The sequence below is a fragment of the Pollicipes pollicipes genome, unplaced genomic scaffold, assembly GCF_011947565.3.
Source record: "Pollicipes pollicipes isolate AB1234 unplaced genomic scaffold, Ppol_2.1 Scaffold_2555;HRSCAF=2994_pilon_pilon_pilon, whole genome shotgun sequence".
Taxonomy (NCBI): Eukaryota; Metazoa; Arthropoda; class Thecostraca; order Pollicipedomorpha; family Pollicipedidae; genus Pollicipes; species Pollicipes pollicipes.
This window is the reverse complement of record NW_023596136.1, coordinates 32025366-32042068: the sequence shown is the minus strand read 5'-3', so window position 1 is coordinate 32042068 and position 16703 is coordinate 32025366. Positions and strand designations below refer to the sequence as shown.

Below are 16703 nucleotides of genomic sequence, written 5' to 3'. Positions count from 1 at the left end.
GAGAAGCTGTCCTCGATACCACATACAGGGCACTACACCACGGGTTGTGCTGCTCAGTCCAGTAGTAGTCCAGCGTAGCTCAGTCAAGCCGGCCGGCGCCGGAGAACCAGCAGCGGTTCTCGCACCGGCTCCACACAGCACAGCCTCGGAAACAGGCGCAGCTCGCATGTATTTGATTCACCTCTCGACTGATACTATGTGGCGGCCGTCGGCGGGCACCTTCGGCACGCCGGCGCGCGGGCCCGGTCCGCGGACCGCAGCCGGGCCCGGCCCTCTGGTACAGAGTGCTTTGTACAGGCGCGTCTCCCCCGCCCTACACCTACTGGGGGCACGCGCCCGCAGGCTCACCGGGGATAATGCAGCGGCTGCCGGGTGGGATGCATGACTGGGGTTGGTGCGGCTCTGCCGGCTCCACCCACCCGGCCGGCACCGGTCGCCCTGGTCTCCGTCGCCCGGAAACGCAACGGCCAACTAGTGACCAAAAGAGCAGCCTCACCGCCCCGTAAATCACCGACGCGGCGTCCAAGCGGTCAGTGAGACTACCGGGCCCGCTGCCAGCTCATCCTCAACTACACACGTAATAAAGCGCACGAACACGCACGGGAGAGACCATTAGAGCAGGCGTCGGCGTCGGCGGAGGGCGGCCTACCGGGCGGCGGCGCGGCCGCGCGCCGGCGGCCGTCCTGAGCCCCTGCGGCCGGCGGCCGGCACCGACACACCAGCCAGGTTCAGCAGCAGGTCGGCGCCCTCCTCCACGAAGCGCATGCCGACCTCCTCCGGGCTGAGGCCGACCAGGCGGCCGCTAGCGAGACAGGAGAGGACGTCAGGCGCGGCGAGTCTGGCCAGCACCACGTGCCGTACTGACCGCCCGCCGGACACCAGCTAGACCACGCGCTGTGTCACTCAGACAACAAACAGCTCCGAAGACATAGCAAACTAGGCCAGACCTGGTATGAAGGCAGCAAAGCCACCACCTCAACACGACCGGCTTCGAAGAGCGAACAATGCAGTCCGATGTGACACACAAGACCTAGCCTTGTGACGGTACACAACCTCGATCAGTGTGCGCACGCCTGATGCTTCAGGTTACGTTGACCGGCGGGGGGAGACATGGCCAATGTTCGGTGGGGGGGGGGGGCTGCCTCAGACTCCGGTGGCCGGCGGGGGAGACACAGCCGAGGGTCGGGCGGCGCGCACCTGGGCTCGTGCGAGAGGTTCGAGTCGTCCGAGAAGGCCTCGTCGTCGCTGAGCGGACGCGGCGAGCGGCGGCGCAGCGGGTCCAGCGCGTACGTGTGCTCCTCCTCCGGACACCGGGTGATAACCAGCAGACGCTGCCCGATCACCCGGGCGCGGTCAGGGCGCAGCACGGCCTCACAGGGCACTCCCGTCAGCCACCGGGACCGCAACGCATCGCTCACACCGCATAGGGCAACCACAATACACTGCTCACACAGCACGGGGCGACCGCAACATGCTGCTCACACAGCACAGGGCAGTCACAACACACCACTCACACAGAATGGGGCAACCACAATACACCACTCATACAGGATGGGGCGGCCACAACACACCACTCACACAGGATGGGGCGGCCACAATACACCACTCACACAGGATGGGGCAGCCACAACACACTGCTCACACAGGATGGGGCAGCCGCAATACACCGCTCACACAGGATGGGGCGGCCACAATACACCACTCACACAGGATGGGGCAGCCACAACACACTGCTCACACAGGATGGGGCAGCCGCAATACACCACTCACACAGGATGGGGCAGCCACAACACACCACTCACACAGGATGGGGCAGCCACAACAAACTGTCCGCATGGATGGGGCAGCCAAAACAAACTTCACGGGAATGGGGCAGTCACAACACACCAGTCACACAGGATGGGGCAGCCACGACACACTGCCCACATGGAAGGGAAGCAACAGCACACTGCTCATACAGCACAGGATAGCCATAACACACCAGTCACACGGGATAGGACAACCACAACAAACCGCACAAAGGAACGGGGCCACCACAACACACCGCCCACAAGGTCGGGAAGCCACAACACACCGCTCAGACGTGACCACATCTTGCCGCATCGGCCGCACGAGAGTACAAGGCCACGACGCGCCGGTGGGACCTGAATGTATCACGACATTCGAGTCAGAACAAAGCACAGTGCATGAGGGCCAGCCCAAGACGAAATCACCTTTTACACAGGCGCGGTCACTGCAATCAAGCCACAAAACCTGAACCCGTTAGCAGGGCGGCCGACACTATCGCCAGGACTGTGGCTGGCGAAGGCGCCGCGCCTGGAGCCCAGCTCTCACCGGATGGCGCGCGGTGTCGCCGCCGCCGCCGCCGCCGTGCACCTCCGTCGAGCCGTAGTCGTGGTCACCCTCTCGAGCGCGCCGCAGGTGTCTCGCTGGCAACGACAGGCGGGCGCGGCCGCGCGTCACAACACGCGCGACAACAGACCGACCACGGTCTTCACAGCCAAGCCGGTGGCTTCACCGCCAGCCACGAGCAGACCAACTCCGTGAACGGCTGGCTAACTGTGCAAAACAAGCCTTCTAGTCAGTTTTTCCTAAGCGAGCAAAAAGTTATGATTCCCGAACGCAGCGTTTGCACCTAGTCTACGGCCGTGATGCTATGGCGTAAAACTATGCCACAATTCAAACTACAGTTATGCGACACTCGGTGGTCCGCTCATGCATTATTGGAGACACACAAATAGCGCAACACTGATGTTCAGAATGCTTTCAACACGGTGGAGCAACGCCGGAATCAGGGTGAGGCGTCACAACTTTCAATCGACTCACCTAAGAGAAAAATCGGGAACCCAACACCTCACTGAACCATTCAGACACGCTGAATATCTCACAACGAACAAATTAGCCAGGAATCTTATACTGTCATGGTTTCATGCAACACATAGGCCTGGATCCCAATGGTGGACCCAGAGTACCATAGGGTTCCTTGTTCATGGGATCCTGGGACCATTTTGGGTGGCTCAAGGAGCACGTCTGCATACAGCCAATGCAACATTTTTAAAAAAAAACAACGAGGGGATGCAGTGATTGTTAGCCTAAAACAACAATCCCCGCATAAAAAATGAGTGGATATCTGCGGCGAACCGAACGGTACCAGGACGAGGCCACCGCCCCCTGCACAGCTCGCGTTCCGCCGGCCGTCCCGCGGCCTCTGCCGCAGCGACCTCACCCTGCTTTGGCGACGGTGGCGCCTCCTGCACGATAATCAGGCCCTCCTGGTCACCATCGGCCGCATCCTCAACCTCAGCGCCGCCCTGTCGGTCGTCGCTCGAACCAACGTCTTCCGGGCCGGTCAACAGACGGCGCGACAGGAAGGGGAACAGGTCCGGGTTGGGCAGATTCTCGCCGTCGCGCCGTCGCGCCGGCACGGGCGCCCCACGCTTAGCTCCTGCGAGACGTGGACAGGTTCCGTCACACCACACGCTGGCAATCCCACCTCGAGACGACCAGAAGCAGAACGCTTCCTCTCACAGGACACCAGTCCTCTGACGGCCGTGACAGGCATGACCCCTGCATTACAGCCGGACACCTCACGAGAAGAAGGGTTCTAATCCCCCCCCCCCCCCCACAGGAGAGCTGGAGAGGACATACATGGTCGTGCCCACCACAGCACCATCAGAGGTCGTTACTTGTATCGTGTACCACATGGAAACACAGTACCTTACGTGCGCATCACGTGGCCAGCGTGCCGTGCAGCTGGTGCCGCCGACTGACCTCTGCCCCTGCCTCGGCCTCTGCCTGGCCGACGGCGCGGCGGCGCGGCGTCCAGCCCCAGTGTCAGCCGCTGCTCCGGCGCCTCCTGCGGCTCGTCCTGCGGCTGCTGCGGCTCGTGCGGCGCCTCGTCGGGCCGCTCGTCCGGCGGCGGGTCGGCGGCGCGGGCGCGCGCCACCTTCAGCGGCAGCGGCCGCCGGCCGGGCGGCGTCGGCTCGGCGCCGAGCGCGGCAGCCGCCGCCGACCACGGCCTCGCCGGCGACCGGCCCGACTGCACGCACGGCGACCGCTTCAGCGCCTGGATCAGGTTCGGCCGGAACAGTGCGTCCACCGTCCACAGCGAGCCCTTGCCCACGCTCTGCGGAGAGAAGGGGGGGGGGGGGGGGGGGGGAAGAGTTCAGACGTGGCAGCATTGACGACCTCCACAGCGAGTCCTTACCCACGCTCTGCAGAGGGAAGTGTGTGTGTGGGAGGGGGGGGGGGAGGGTCAAGTAGTCTCGGCCACCGCCCAGACAACGTCCGTGCCTACGGATCAGCATGTTCTGAGTGCAATGCCTCGCCCCATGTTCTGGACAGAACAACCCACAGACTCCAACACAATGCTAGGGTACTTTTAATCTGAAGCAAACAACGCGCAACGTTGAGGTCGGACTGCACCTGACAAGCGAAAATAAAGACTTAATAGCGATACAGTATCTGAGCTCGATTTAAGCGCACATCAGACCTATGCGCACATAACGTAAAGCTGAAAGGCAATGACACAATCATAATACTTCACATAACATACTAGAACAGCAGAAGGACCATCCACCACAAAAACCATGGAAGCACAAGGTACTCTCACCAACTTAATAACTATGTCCAACCAGCGCGTGGAGAGGCGGGGAGTTCGGCCAGTGCGCGCGCGAGGCGGTCAGCCAGCCGCTGCCACTCACCGGAGCCTTTTCAATCTTCTTGAAGCATTTATTAAGCGACAGGTTGTGTCGGACCGAGTTCTTCCAGCCGACGGGCGCCGCCCGGTAGAACGGGAAGTGCTCCATGATCCAGCCGTAGATCTCCTTGACGGGCAGCGCCTTGTTCGGCGAATCCTCGATCGACATGAAGATCAGGCAGGAAAACGAGAAGGGTGGCTTGAAGTGCACGTGCACCTGCGGCGGGAGCGGCGAGCTGGTCAGACTGGCGCCGTCCGCTGGCGCACGGCCGGAGCCACTCCCGCCATACGCCACACGCGCGCCGTGACACCAAACGCTGACACAATACTGCTGGCTCGCCGATCAGCAGCAGTACAGCAGCTCGCCGATCACATGGCATCGCCTCGGCAGACCGCTACGGTACGCACAGCATGGCCCCGCGCCTTGACAGGGAATAGACGGCGATCATGCCCCTGTTACAACCCACCGTTACCGCCACATGCCGACCGCAGCAGCATCTGTCCCGCGCAAGCTGCAGGGTCAGCAGACGCCGGCGGAGCGTACCTTTGGGTCGTACGGCAGGTGTTCCGCGCAAGCTGCAGGGTCAGCAGAGGCCGGCGGAGCGTACCTTCGGATCGTAGGGTAGGTGTCCCGCGCAAGCTGCAGGGGGCGGCGGAGCTTACCTTCGGGTCGTACGGTAGGTGCGGCGGGTGCCGCTTGGCGCGAGCGCCGTCGCGCGCGGCCGGCGGCGCCCCGGCCGCTGGCGGCGAGGCGCACAGCTCGCCGGCGTCCGGCGAGTCGTCCCGGTAGTCGGAGGTGGGCGACTCGGCGCCGAGCGCGCCGCCGCCGGCCGTCTCCTCCACCAGGAGCGGCGCCGACGCCATCGGGCCCGGCTTCAGCCGCACGTCCGCCGCTGTCGTCAGAGGTCAGACGGGCCGATCAGACGGCGACGTCGTCAGAGCCCCGACGGTCCGGTCAGACGCGACCGGCAGTGCCACGGGCACGGGTGTGGTCACCCCACCCGCCTGAAGGGTGGGGTGGGACTCCTCGGGGCCCGGGCATGGGTGTGGTCATCCCACGCATCTGAGGGGTGGGGTGGGCCTCCTTGGGGCCCGGGCACGGCTGCGGTCACCCCACCCGCCTGAAGGGCGGGGTGGACCTCCCTGGGGCCAGGGCACGGGCGTGGCCACCCCACCCGACGTAACCCGCCCGGGAACGGGAGGTGATGTCGGGAACGCATGTCCTGCGCGGTGCGTTACCGGAACCATTTCGCGACTGAGATACAACACATATGGGCTACAGCAATCGCTGCTTTGATGGCCATGCGCCTTGTGCGTAGCCTCGACCAACGCCGTCAAACGGGGAGCAAGACATCGAATGGTTCATCAAGGAATACGCAATCACACGTGCCGTTACAAAGCGCGGTCGCGACAGCGGTTCAGGCATCATGCGGTCACGGCGCTTCAGACCCTGCAGCTGTAACCACACTCAACGCAGTGCCGTCCCTGAACCAGGACGACAGAGCCGCATCGCCACCCGTAACAAGGCAGGCGCTAGCCTCCCAGCGGCCCGTGTCCGACATCCGAGCCCATGCCCCTCGCAGCCGAGCCAAGGCCGCGCCTGACACAGCGCGCTGACGGCGCCCACCAGCGGACACCTCCAACAGAAATCTGACATGAAGACGGCACCTCGGAGTAGGTTGCGACTGTGCAGCCAGGAGAGCGAGGTCAGGTCCTCGTCCACCACGGCCTCGGCCTTGCCAGACGCCAGCTCCATGGCTAGGAACTGGTCCGGGTCGATCATCTGTGGGAGCGAGCGGCCGGTCAGACGGCGGCCGGCGGTCCGCCGAGCCTGACGTGACGCGCAGTCCCCGCAGCCGCCGCCGGACCGAACGGCGACTCGCCGGCCGCTGCGTGCGCACCGAGGACCCCATGACCACCGCCTCAGACGCGGCGAAAGGTCACCTGCACCGGGACTGGCGCTGGGACTCTTCTTTGGCCACGCGCTCACGCCATCCGTCCGCTGCCATGCTTTATGGTACCCATGCAGATCAGTAAATGTCGCAACTCTCGCCTATGTAACCTAAAAATGGCTTAATCTGACTTGATGCTAACGCCAGGCAGAGGAAGCGTCATCCCCCCCCCCCTGAGCCTTGACAGCATAGGTGCCGGCGGCGCTGTGTGCTACCCACCCCGTCATCCTCGGTGTCCATGACGCTGACGCTGACGTCGCCCGTGTCCTGCTGGATCTGAATGGAAGCTTCACTTCCCGAGCGGGCGCCGGATGGCGCCACGATGCCCAGACTGCGCGCCACCTCCGGGGTCACCATCACCACCTGGTGGCCGTTCATGCTGCCTGTGCAACGTCGACGCCGTGGGTCAGCTCTTGGCACATAGCTGCTCCGCCAACAGGCCATGACGCACCGTTCACACATCCTTGGCGCTTGTCCTGCATGCCACTCATGCCCCGCGTTGCCGATAACAGAGTGGAACTCCAACGAAGCAAACTGTCCGCAACCGAATGATTCCGCGTTTGAATCCCAAACTTATGTGAAGAAAGTCTCCTGGCGTGACGACAGGCTCGCACAGCTATTCATCGCATTCTATTACCCAATTATTAAAACAGCCGACGATTTCCACAACTGTCTGGGAGGCTACTGGCGCCTGTCCGAGAGGCTGGTCCGGAGGCCAGACCCCGGGACAATCCGGCGGCACCTACTGCTCTGGAACATGATCTGCTGGGCCGGCGTGAAGCCGAACGTGGCAGCCGGCGGCGCCTTGCCAGCCGGCGCGCGCTCGCCGTGTCGCTCCGCTGTCGGTCCGGCCGGCTCCTGTCGGCGGTCGACCTCCATCTCCCCTCGGACGTTAGAGGACAGCTGGTGGCGACGGGACGGGACGTCAGAGCACAGCTGGTGGCGACGAGGGGGGATGTCAGAGCACAGCTGGTGGTGACGAGGGGGGATGTCACAGCACAGCTGGTGGTGACGGGACGGGACGTCAGAGCACAGCTGGTGGCGACGGGACGGGACGTCAGAGCACAGCTGGTGGTGACGAGGGGGGATGTCAGAGCATAGCTGGTGACGAGGGGGAGGTCAGAGCATAGCTGGTGACGAGGGGGAGGTCAGAGCATAGCTGGTGACGAGGGAGAGGTCAGTGGTGCAACTATCTGAAGAGTATGCTACAACAAAGCGTTTCAAAATCAGTCACCTGAGCATTCAAACCCGTACAAAATAGGCCAAAACGGTCTGAATACATGACATCACGCTGGGTAAGAATCTGCTGTTATAGCAGCCGAGGCGACATGCGCAGACCTTTACTGCAGTAACGTTAACTACCACTATCACGTGACAATGGATCGGCTGTGAATGAATCGAACGCTGTCACGACTTTCTTCACGGGGGTGTGACTATACTTTTCAGATCCAAGTGCGAATGTACTGTAGATACCAAGCAGATAATTCGGAATAATGTCCCTCATGGTAACACCGGTGCATGATTTTGTCCACTCCTCTTGTGACAGATGGGGACCATCTGCGTCAGGCATACGTGGACCACACAGACAAGAGGGCCGCTGGTCTGCCAGTATGGAATGTTCCGCCCGAGCCGACGAGGAGTACAGCCGACGCTGGCCCTCCTGTCAGCCAAGCGAGCAGCCGACGCTGGAGTCCTGTCCGTGAGACAGGCACAAGGGACCGGCCGCGGGCCCTCCTGTCAGCCAGACGAGCAGCCGACGCTGGAGTCCTGTCCGTGAGACAGGCACAGGGGACCGGCCGCGGGCCCTCCTGTCAGCCAGGCGAGCAGCCGACGCTGGAGTCCTATCCCTGAGACAGGCGCGGGGGACCGGCCGCGCTCCGCCGAAACTAGACGAGTTCTACTGGCACACAACGACGTAGCTCTTCAGGGGAACCTTCACGCAAGGAGCGCCGCCATGGCCCAGCCGCAGCTGGCAGCGTGTAAGCTGACAGTTATAACCCCGACCCCGACCGTGAAATCAGCCACAATTAATAACTAATTAACCGGTGCTACCGTTAACACACGCCGCGGCCGGAGATCTCTCCTTGCTTCCCTCCATCCCTCCTTGCCTCCCTCCATCCCTCCTCGCCTCCCTCCATCCCTCCTTGCCGTCCCTCCTCCTTGTGGCTTCCAACCTCCAGGGCGACCACCAGTGAAGCAGAACCATCGGCCCCCGCAGCACGGGCACACACAACGCAAACACCGCCAGCGTCTGAACCAACCCGGCCAACGACCAAACCGGGCCAAACGGTCACCATGACGACGGAACAAACGGCCCACACAACGTCACATGCGGCGATGAGGCGTGCAGCGTGAGCGCATCCACAAACAGGGGTCCCCAACTCACCGCGCATTCGTGCCAACCCCCTTAGAGGCTATAGGAACTTGTCGCGATTTCTAAAGAGTACAATACGTACATTCAATGGTTGTTGGCGGACCACGCTTCGTTCAAAGATGAGGCGGAAGGAAGTGGAATCGCTGGGCTATTGCTGTCGGCCAGGCCTTTACACGACGCTGGGCGGCGCGCGAGCGTATTCACATCTCAAATCCGACAAACCATTGAAAACACTTAACAAAAAACACCAATGCCAACTCCCACTGCAATGTACACGCTGCGTATTCGAGCGCTTTTACATAATCTGGCGTGTCCCAGCATAATGCGAGCATCACCACATACGCCACGCTTTACATTTATCCAGACCACATAAGGAAATCAATCTCTCCTTCTGAAAGCGACTATAGTTTTCCACGGGGTCCCCCGAGTAATGTGAGCCGCTAAATCATTACTCGAGGAGTATAGAGAAGCTACCTCGCATGCATCGAATGAACGGCATTGAGGTGTCACAAAAGCGAGTCCATTCGGCGACCCACACAGCCTTCAGCGTCGTGGAAGCCAAAGTGCCAATGGTGACGCCCACCAAAGGCGGCTGAAGTCACGCAGGCCGTGTTGGAATTATGCCGAGTGCTGTATTAGAGCACCGCAGAACTGCGGTGGACAGGCGTGACCGCAGCCGGCCGGCGTCCGCTATTGTGCTGTCGGCCGGCGGCATCGAGCCGCGGCCGGCCGGCTTTCAGGGGGCGTCGTCAGCCGGCGTGGGCCGACAGCGGGCGCCCGGCCGGCTCCGGGGCGCCGCGTCCGCTCAGTGGCCGCCGAGATGCGGTCCAGCCTGGTGCTGGCCGCGGTCGCCGCGCTCGTGCTGCTGGCAGGCCCCTCTTTGACTGACGTCACTCTCTGGACGGGCGGCACCTCCGACTGTAACGCGAAACCGAAGCAGCTGCCACACGCCACGCGCGTTCGCTGCGCCCTGCTCGCCGTCCGCAGACATGCGTGGGGCATGCGCTTCAACGGCTCAGCGGAGGAGCACACGCGCTGTCGGCTGTGCTGGGCGCCGGAGGCGCTGCCGGCGGCGGCGCCGCAGCCGACGCTAGTGCGCGCCATGCCGCGCTGGCTGGGAGTCGGCGGCTTCTGCTACGCTCCCGATGAGTGCCAGATAACCAACGGCAGCTGCAGCAAACGTGGCCGCTGCGTCTGCCACGAAGGCTTCGACTTCACCTGGGGCGCTGGGTACCGCTGCTTCAGAATGTTCGAGGGTCTCACGGCGGAGCCGGTAGCGACCGACCCGAGCGCCGAAGGCGCCTGGTCCGCCAACTGCAGTGGCAACGGCACAGACGACCGACTGCTGCTGGCGTTCGGCGGAGCTGACGACGTCCAGCTGATCAAGTGCGGCCAGCTGGGCAACGGCTTCCGTCCTGCAGCCGGGCCACGCGGCCGAGCTGCAGCTGCTGACCGACGTCGCCTGCCAACGTCACCTGGCTTTGTCCCAACGACACGGCCGTGACGTCGCTGCGTCGCGCCGGCGCCGGGCAGCCGCTGGTGATGGGCTGCAGCTGGCTGGCGGACGACTGGGCGGAGCGCGGCGGCTGCCGGGACGTGGCCACCGCTTCGGCCGGCCTGCAGCTGACGCAGCAGCAGCGCGACCAGCCAGCGCTCCCCTGGCCAGCCGAATGTCCGACCAAGCACCAGTACGGCATGCGCGGCGCCGTCATCACCGACGGCAACCTGACGGCGCTGGTCTGCTGCCGCATCATGGAGGACCTCTGGCGGAACGGATAACAGGCGGCAATCCTGACGGCGCTGGTCTGCTGCCGCATCATGGAAGACCTCCAGCGGAACGGATAATAGGCGGCGCTGTTCGCAGCCGGACTGCCGTCGATCCGCACTGAAGCTGGCAATGGGCCTTCACCAACGCACCGAAGCGGCAGATCTCAGCTGGCGCTTTACCGGAGTTAGCAGCTTATCTGCGCCCGAGGCACCAAAAAAGCAGGCACCACACCGAGCTTGGAAACACCGCGCCAGTGCAACACGCAGCACGCTCTGCTACTTTAAGATAAAAATTGATGAGATGGTGTTTGTTTCGCCTCTACCCAGTCATTGTGATTCACCTTCGCGGTGAAACGACAATGACGTTGGATCAAGTTCTAAGAGTGGAGAGAGACAGAGGAAAAGAAGAACTGCATAACTTCAGTCACCACAGGTAACTTAACTTTGCTTGTCGTAATTACAAAACAGGCGTTTTTTGAAGGATCTAGCTAAATCTGCCATCCAAAGCAAGACAACGAAAGCATTATTATTATTATATATCAGGTCGCAGGTTGTGATCACTGTAAAGGAGCAGTTCGGCAAAATAATTTGTCGCACATATCGGGGTAAAGAAGGTGAAGTTTTTCGAAGATATCGCTCTCTTTTGGAATAACTGGTCCACAATGCCACGGGACCGGTAACTGTGTGCGTGACACAAATGGCGAAATAGCGTACGCTTGGTACGCATCATCACAAAATTGGGAAAGGCATCACCAGGAAAATATGCAACGACAAAAAGTCACAAAAACCAAACAGAAGCTAAATCAAAGGAAAGCAGCTGCCAGCATACAAAGCCCACGCTGTGATTGTATTTTGTTTCGTTTTCTCACCTTACCCACAGATGACTGATGAGCGCGGCGCTTCAACTGACAGAACAGTTGCAGCAACCTAGGTTGCTGAGACCTTAATCCTTTCTCATTCTCCGTTTCTTACTTTACCCCTACTTTACTTTTACATTCTAACTCTTCTCCCCTTCCTTACTGAAAACCCACATTGACCTCATTGGCCATGCTCATAGGAGCCAGTAAGGGCAACCACGAGTGTTTACTCCGCGCAGCAGGCGGACGTAATCGATACAGAGCATTCAGTTAGCATGTGCAATTTAGACATTCAACGGCAGGAAGAGTGCGAGAGTCCCATATCCGAATTAGAGCTAAAACAATCTGTCCTCAACGAAAAGTGCAAGTCCAAACAGCTTCACACGCCCATTTTATACGGTGTTTTGGCCAGAGCTGAAACATCCTCCACTTGCAACCGTCAGCGAGATTGAAAGGGAAGGACGCATACCACCAAAGACGGATGTAAGCATTACTACCCATATCCCGAACAAAGGGCATGATAGAACGAGAATGGAATGCTCACACCCAATTAGCTTGTTCAACGATGTTTCTAAGATAATCCCAAAAGCCGTCAGCTGAAAGGAAGCCAGTTATCACCTCCTTGGTAAACCGAGGCCGAACCGGATCCATTAAAGGGAGGACTCATCGGGGAAACTATTATGCTCATTTTGGACCTACATAACAGGAGCGTAACGATATGTCCGGACTGGTCTTGATCTGTGACTGGAGAATGGCCTGCACTTCTATGAACTGGGCGTATCTTTGAGCCATCATTGGCAGCGAGGGACGTGCGTGGCCAAAATGGGTGTTCACGTGACATGACCCCAACGTGGTTACTGAAAGGGCACAGATAAATGGGAATTTGTCGGCACCACACGTCGTAAAACGTGCGCTAAGAGAGGACTGCCGCTGGTCTGTACGCTGTTTTTACTTTACACCGAGCCCTTGGCAGAAAAAACATCGGGACAGCTGAGCGGGTGAAGGGCCTTCAACAATCTCGCGATAAGATATGGAGTTACGCAGACGATACTCTCGTGATGCTGGATGGTTCCCAAGAGATGCTGGAGGCAGCCTCCCAAACCGCCTTGCGCTTTGCAAGCGTTACCGGACTCCCTTAGCAAGCAGAACAGCAAAGCCACGTGTATTAGACAAAGAAACTGAATCGAGGACTGTCCGGACTTTTAATTCAACTGAGGACGACCTTCTCTCCGTCTTCTTGGAATCACGACTGACCCGGACAACAGTTGTTTGACAGTTGACAGTTTGACAACGACAGTTGGGTGGATGATCATTGTCGAAAAGGACCGGCAGCGTATCTACGAAATGGAATACATTGAAGAAAATGTTGACCAGATTAAAAAGGTGGAATGCACAATTTTCAAGTTCAGATGGGAAGTAATTCAAAGTTTAAATTTCAGCACTTACAGCTTTTCTAGAGTGGCATGCAAATCCCTGCTGTAGAAACGAATGCAGTCTCAAACTAACATGAGTCACACAGTTCATGGACGCCCAAATAGCGGCAAAAATGGAAAAGTATTCACGGAGCCAATTGACCATCACATATAAAATCAGCATGCCACATTGCAGCCTGTCTAAAAGTAAAGACTCTCGCGATTGCAGCTCATTTAGGACCGAAACTATCAGAACATGGAAGACATTGATCAAACGATCAACAAATGGACACAAAAAACCCACATATCCTATTTTCTTAAATGGCAAAGCATACAGTGTAGCATCCCAAGAAAATGGAGAATGAAGATTGGCAAGCAAACACTGTGATGCAACGAAGGCGTGACAAATATTCAAATTCCTTACATTATCCTCTTCAAGCCGGTACAAGTTACAACACCCAACAGGGTTCAAAGGAAAGTGGTCAGGTGGACTAGGATGTAACTGATACACCGATACAGACTGGGAAAATCTTCCACTTTGCTCTTTAAGCTAACAAACAATTTCAAGCTAGGTTGGCTTCAGCTGTAAATATTACATATAGTTTTGCCTATGAAGAAGAAGAAGAACCCACACCAAGGAGTTTTCAACTGATGAATGCGCATTTTGCAAATCATGAACCAAGCTGATAAGCACCTATTGTAGCACTGTAAGAACACAGAGGTCTTTTGCGAGAGCGTAGTGTTTTGACTGGGAGCCTGATGAGCGCAGTCCTTCGCTTAGGTGTTGGTATCATTTAGGTATTACACTTGCTTGGGTGTGAATGAGCAATGAAGTCACTAGCGCAGGTGGATTTCCCCTTTTATTGCTCTGCTTGCAAAACTATACATATGGTGTAGTTGATGTGCGGAACAAGTACCGTGTGGATCTAAGTTTCAACAAAACTGTGCAATACAGTGCCCATGTTGACCTATTCATTGCTCACACCACAGACCAAACAGCCAGGCTGGACAAACTTTGGAACATTTCTGTGTTAATTTTGCAATATGTAATAATTTTGTAATGTTCAAAGCTTGTTTATGGACACTTCACAATTCATGACCTGGCCCATTCATAAACTGTGCTCAGTGATGAGTAAAGTGTATCTAAGCAATCACCAATAGCACCAAACTCACTGCAACACAAGTTAAACAATCTGTTTTGGCCACCACTTCAAACTTTCCCAGTTTTCACATGATCAAAATCTTGACCAGCTCATGAGCCTGTGCACTTTATCACATACACATTTCAGCAAGTCATTGGGGCTTTGCAACACACTCAGCTGCTGAGGCCAAATGCCATCACTTCCCTCTGATCCTAGTATGAAAGACATCCACCACAAGGAATCAACCCAGCACATACACATTTTGGGGCCAACTACTAAGGTTTATCATTTTTACCAGGTCTGACTCACATGTTGTTCTTCCAGTCAAAGGGCATCAGATGACAACTTCTGCAGTCTTCTTTGTGTATTTAGCTGGGTGTACATTCCTGTGCTTGCCTGGAATTGATTATCTTTATATTTATTCTATAGGAAATACTCCATTGAATTATTATTTACTTGCTCAATGGCAGGTCAAATGATGATCCAAAGGATGACTGCACATCTACATATGCATCTCTTGGCTTCAAGTGACTTGCTTATGCCTAGAACCAGGAGACCTGTATTAAGATTTCTATTGTTTGATGCATTCAGGCACACACAAGAACACAGCATAACCAAACAATTAATTCCTATTTTGTAGACTATATCATTACTTGGCATATTCAAAACACACGGCTAATGAGTAAAAAAGCATCCTTACCATCAGCATGGACTGATCTACAGCTTGCAAAGCTCTAACAAGGAATGGGTCTCCTGCAAACACTATTTCATGCATGCCCATCTATGTGAGTACATATTGTCATTCACCCAGAGGGTAGTGTGCAAAGCATGGCAGATATTTGCTGGACCTTGTGGGAGGGGGGGGGGGGGGAGTTTCATCAATGCATGAAATTTGGGGCAGCTTTTCATGAAGTGGAGCAGCCCGCATTACCCTTGAGCAAGTGCCAATATGAGGTGAAACCACCTAAAAGGCTGCAAAAAAGCATGCAAGTAGCTCTGCACAGGAGCAAAGGCCTTCTGACAACCAAATACACTACACTGGCCTAAACTCCTAACTGCTAGCTTCATCCCCATCCAGAGTCCTCCAAGAAGCCTCTTGAAAAACCCGTAAGCAAGATGTCTACCAATTAAAAGTACAGTGCTTGGCTGGGAAATGATGTGAAAGCTAACATCTTTAGCTTGTGGCTGCCTGTGCTAAACCAGATAAGCCAGCAACAAATAACAGCAAGCCAGATCTGCCATGCATGATGGCAGCTTTAGTTATAAATTGTTAGCATGTATTTATGAAACATATGTTGCAATGTTAAATACTGAGTCTGCATCACAAAAAACATGTCATGAAACACTTTGTTGTCAATGCAATGTACTTGCAACTTTTCCAATCTGCTGTACTAGGTGTAATCAATAGAATAGCACAAGTAAAAATTATTTGTCAGAAAATATTGCTGGAAACCTTACCACCCCTGCTCCCATCCAGGTCAACATCATTATTGGGACATCAGTCAGCATATGATACCCAAAAATGAGTTGAGCTTGATGAAATCAGATGGCCATGGTGGTCCTTAAAAATGTGATTACTACAACATGAAAGGTAGAATCCAGTCTGCAAAGGCAAAAAAACTATCACTGCACCATATACCTAAGGGCTTCACAGCAGCAATGTACTCAATGTTGCACTTATATGCACCCAACTCACTTTGGGCCAAATTGTGCTGAATTCTTATAGCATTTTGCAGTAAAAACATTTACAGAATATTTCAGCATTAAATTACCTTTGTGACATCACAATTTCTCATAACATTGGCTATGCAATGAAACTAGTGCTAAGCATTCCTCAAACTGAGTTGTTTTTACAACATAGTGCTAGGCATGCTTCAAACTAGGTTGTTTTTACAACAAACAACATGGCAATTTCTATACCCCTTACATGGAGTGCCAGCCAGAGCATCAGCCACATTAGCACCCAGGGGCCCTGGAGCAACCAAGATTTTAACCCAGGGCCACCATAGGGAAACCTGGTGCCCTGAACACTCAAGTTCAGCCTTACAGCACACATGCACCAACACCGTTGCTGTGATGTCACTGCCACACCAGACAACATCAGTATAGTATGCGTCTTTTGTTGCCTAGCCTGTAATACTACCACTTCCTCACAGAAGACATGAAATTTGTTGTACAATACCTTTACCACACTAGGCTAAGGATATCAATAAATATTCCACTTCAGTGTAATCTGAACTGAAAAAACATCAAAAACTGGAACACATGGTATATCTCACAGGTTGTTTACATGGTAAACATTCACTCCATCAGAGAGCAGAACGCTTCCAGTTTCAGATCAAACTTAGCGTATGCACACACCATCCATTCAGATGAAAAGAGGTTCCACGCGTGGAACAATAGAGACGAAGTTAGTTTATACATGCTAGTAACAAAAAGCGTAGCGCTAATTAGTTCGAACTGCTTACACCAGCGTGAGGCCCTCCCACACAACTCACAG

At 56.3% G+C, this 16703-nt stretch overlaps 1 protein-coding gene across 1 annotated transcript; it reads right to left on the bottom strand.

Moving 5' to 3' along the window:
- Positions 1 to 313: 313 nt before the first annotated feature.
- Positions 314 to 16703, bottom strand: LOC119100374 (forkhead box protein J1). Its single transcript, XM_037223477.1, has 14 exons — positions 16672 to 16703; positions 14513 to 14745; positions 7398 to 7554; positions 6871 to 7034; positions 6368 to 6482; positions 5363 to 5592; positions 4704 to 4916; positions 3975 to 4126; positions 3772 to 3791; positions 3227 to 3445; positions 2335 to 2429; positions 1198 to 1331; positions 745 to 802; positions 314 to 319 (listed from the first exon to the last, which is right to left on the bottom strand). Exons 3-14 carry the CDS (start codon positions 7528 to 7530, stop codon positions 314 to 316), a joined length of 1539 nt encoding a protein of 512 aa, XP_037079372.1. The 5' UTR covers positions 7531 to 7554; positions 14513 to 14745; positions 16672 to 16703.